Source organism: Corticium candelabrum, chromosome 1 (genome assembly GCF_963422355.1).
Source record: "Corticium candelabrum chromosome 1, ooCorCand1.1, whole genome shotgun sequence".
NCBI classification, from domain to species: domain Eukaryota; kingdom Metazoa; phylum Porifera; class Homoscleromorpha; order Homosclerophorida; family Plakinidae; genus Corticium; species Corticium candelabrum.
Genome location: NC_085085.1, coordinates 10,641,370 through 10,645,457, shown reverse-complemented (window position 1 = coordinate 10,645,457; position 4,088 = coordinate 10,641,370). Strand labels below are relative to the sequence as shown.

The 4,088-nt window shown below is 49.1% G+C and overlaps 1 protein-coding gene across 1 annotated transcript; it reads right to left on the bottom strand.

Annotated features, from left to right (window-relative positions):
• Positions 1–2,511: 2,511 nt before the first annotated feature.
• Positions 2,512–4,038, bottom strand: LOC134197582 (uncharacterized). The gene is made up of 3 exons (XM_062666932.1): positions 3,959–4,038; positions 3,775–3,886; positions 2,512–3,709 (listed from the first exon to the last, which is right to left on the bottom strand). The coding sequence occupies exons 2-3, from the start codon at positions 3,837–3,839 to the stop codon at positions 2,635–2,637; spliced, it is 1,140 nt and encodes a 379-aa protein (XP_062522916.1). The 5' UTR covers positions 3,840–3,886; positions 3,959–4,038; the 3' UTR covers positions 2,512–2,634.
• Positions 4,039–4,088: the final 50 nt, after the last annotated feature.

Genomic DNA, 4,088 nt, shown 5'->3' with positions numbered 1-4,088 from the left:
GCATGTCCTCTTCGCCACTTTCAAGAAATTCAAGGCAGCACCTCATCAAGAGACTCTGACATGCCATTTGCTGCTTGCCTTCATCCACGAGGGCAAAGTTATCTGACATACCGCTTCTGCTTGCGATAACTCTGGTGCATGACTAAAAAATCAGATAATATAGGGAAAATTACACTCATGTGGCTAATAAATTGCAAATAATTAATGATCTACACACATACCCAGAGGAGAGAATCCATAAGCTCAATGATTAACTTGTTGAGTTCGTTATCCCAACTGAGTTGTGAGTACAGAATAATACCAGGAATACACGTTACCAGCTCTTCCAAGATCTGAGGCAGACACTCAGGATTTCTGCACAATTGTTTCAGAAGTCGAAGCGCCTTTATTTCTTCAGACTCACTGGCATTAGTCTCAGCAATAGCAAAGAAAGGGTCAAAGATTTGCCCAACTTTCCGTCTCTTCCTGATGCTTGCAGTAGGATCCCTTACCGAGTTCTGTCTAAAGACACCCAGTGATTCTCTAACCAATTTCTTCTGTTGAACTTCAAGGTCAGGCATGTGATCTAGAGGAGTGAACATTTGTACATCGGCAGTCGACACTTGTGCTCCTGCTTCAACAAGAATGAGTGCACACTCTCTTGATCCCATCTCTGCAGCCAGATGTAAGGCCGTCTTGTTCTTTTCATCTACCATTTCTGTATCAGCATTGTATCTAAGAAGAGTCTTTAGCATCACAATGTCGCCTCGAGTGACAGCCAGGACGAGAGGAGGTAGATGCTCCAGTCCTGTCTCCTCAGATGTCACTATACGAAAGTCAGCGTTGGGATCCGCCCCGCGCTCTAACAGCAACTTGATGAGATCTAAGGCGTTGTTACTGACAGCCACAGAAACAGCTGACACGGCAGACTCCTGTGGCAGCTGGTCATAAAAGTCAGATGTTGACAGCAACTCCGGGGTTTCATTTATCAACGAAGTTACGGCAGTCACGTCTCTATGGCGAATGGCATCAATTAACTTGGAGTACTTGGCTGGCAGGTCCGGTGCATCCTGCTGGTCGGAAACCATGTAACCGTTGGATTGACTTTCACTGTCCATCGTCTGGTTCCGCTCGAGAGGGGGACCATCCTGAACGTACATGGAGGAGACAGTCGTCTGATTGCTGACATTCGACGTTTCCGAATGAAGAGAATTGAGCGACGACGAGCGTCGCAAGCAATCGGCGACCGACAGAAATTGCTTCCCACTCTGCAGGTCTTCGTCAGGGGTTTTCGACTGCGAGCGAAGACTCGATGACTCGTTGTAGGCGTTTTCGACAACTTGCAGATTCGGGATGGTGACGCCCAACTCGAGCAGTGCCTGACCAGATTCAGAGCCAGAATCGGTCATCGCTTCCGACGAAACTGACGACGGGAAATCGCGCTTTGGACTAACCTGCCAGTCACCAGCAACAGGCACGACACGAGTGTCAACCGTCTCGACACGCTTGCTCACGCCAGCGACCAATTCTTCAGCCTACAATAAGAAACGACAGTCAGAGGCACTCTCGAAGGTGTGAGTAGACGGGACTTTGAGTAATCACGGCCCTAAAATGCTGGTGCGTTCCTGCTGCGGTCACCTAGCGTGGCATGTCTCTAATGTCCTGTGCGCTAGCAATTTCCTGTCCTTGCATATGCTTACCTCGGTCTGGTTTCTGCATCTGACGATATGGCAATCGATGTTGCTTTGCAGCTCATTTAACTGAATGAGAAACACGACGATATGCAGATGCCGCGCGTATTCACGCATGTGTCGATACTCCAGACAGAGACCGTCTTCGGCAGCTATCTCCACTGCCGTATCTCCCACCGTCAGAGTCGTTTCTCTGCTCGTGCGGCTCAACAGGCATTCCAAATCGACGAGCTGCTCGTTGGACTTCGTCGGCGATTCGCGACGCACCGTCGTGCAGCCCATGTAGATGACGCTAGAAAGCACGACGCCGTCCATGTTGCCTCTCTCCTCGAGCACTCCCGAGTACAGTTCACCTCTAGGTGAACAACGTATTTAGGGATTACAGGCGGAGATTCGACTAATTGAATTACTTTAGTGGTTCGCGAAGCAACAATGTTGACATATCGTGTGGACGCCGCGTTGCCTCCGAAAGGATTTCGGCGACTTGCGGCGCGGAATTTTTGACAGAGGTCGACTTCCTGTGCTGTAGGCGAGTGGCGAATTGGTAGTAAGGAGACACGTGATGACGGTGGGCGTGTTGATGAGATCTCGATTGGGAGGAAACGTACGGTCGCGAAATAGCGAGTCTCATGCGATGACGCATACTAGGAGTGTGGGCACACATGGCGCTAGCATCCGATCGTAGATCGGCTGACCGGCATGTCGGTGTGTAGACTTATAGTCTGCATGTGCAGTGGTATCGTAGTTTCTATGCAAAACTGAAATACGCAAATCTGAAATAGAACAGATTCTATATGAGAAAGCTATACTCGGCTGCGCCACACGGGTGTGCTTGTCTACGGTGGGTAACCATGGTTTCATTCACCTCAAGAAACATCACTTAGCTAGAGACCATTAAAGAACTACATAGGCAGATATCGTCTTACTATGTACAAACTTATCCAAACAAGCGAAAGAATGGATATCACTGACACTGATAGGCTCTAACAACATCGTCGATGGGTGCTCGGCAGAATGGGCAGTTGTGCTGCTGCGATTTCAGTTCCATCGCGCACCTGTAGCAGACACACATGTGACCGCATTTGTATAGCAGGGTATCGACGACATGGTCCGAGCAGATAACACAGGGACCTGCACTTGCTACCGTTGCAGATCGAAAGATGGTGGTTGTGGGTGTATCGGTAGAGTGACCGTTGAGACCCACATTGACGATTGCAGCAACTTCTTGCCGAATTGCTCGTTGAACATCGAGCTGCAGTTCGAAGCTTAGGCGTACCATGCGTTTGAGCTCTTGCATTTCTGTCTTCATTAGACGAATTTCTCTCGACAACTCGTGCTCAGCACCTGCTGGATGCAGACGGTGCAAGGTTGGTCTCCTCTCACTTTGACCTAGAGATCGAATAAATCTCTGCACGTCTTCTCCATTTCCTCCAGAGCGTTGCAGTCGATCTTGCACATGCAACTCTAACTCACCTCTAAACTCAGACTCCAAGGTCAACGTGACAACATGTTGTTGAATTAAATCTCTAATTTCGGTTGTGAGGGTGTCGCTTTGCATCTCGTTCATATTCCAGTGCCTCCATTGCTCTCTATCCTGTCGGTCATTCGAATGATCATGAATTCCTGTTGGTGCGGATACCGTCTGTGCGTCATTACTGAGTGCTCTCCAACTGGCCACAGGAAGAGAATTTCTCCTGGAGCTATGAGGAATATGACTCCCTAGACCATTGACAGGGCGTGTCCCTCCAAATGGTGTACGTGCACGTGCACGTGCACTCTCTACCGCCTCCTCCAGATTACGCCTGGACTCCTGACTGGCAAGAATAGTTGAGACAGGCCTCTGCTCTACCAGACCTTGGATCTCCACCATAATCGCTTCCGGTCGCTTGGCTAGAGAAATTTCCCTGTGATCTGCTGTTGGAGTTCGCTCTCGCTCGACTTGACACCGGTTCAGCATCGCCTCCAGCTCGTACTTCTGATCGCATGTCGTAACGGGCTTCTCCTGCAGTCGCAAACGTCGAAGTTCGAACACGAGCTCGCTGCAACACATTGATCGATTCACTCACGCCGACACAGTCGTGATTGGTCTGTCTCTCTGTCTTACCTTTGCCTTCGCTGCTGCAACAAATGTACACACTTCTCTTCCCCTTCCACGCTGATCCTCTCCATTACTAGACGGGTACCCACTCTCCTGTTTGTCTGTTGCCTCCAATAAGCTAGACAGACGTATTTATAGTGTATAGTGAGCGTGAGTAATGTTCGTAGAACGTTACTCAAATGTAACTTACGTAAGCTCTACTGGTATGCAAAGCATCGCGAAAATGCTGATATGGCACGTTAATTAGCATTTTGAGCGGAACTGCCAATCTAGCAAAAACCAACTTGTGTGTGAAGCTATTCTCATCAAAGTCGCTACAC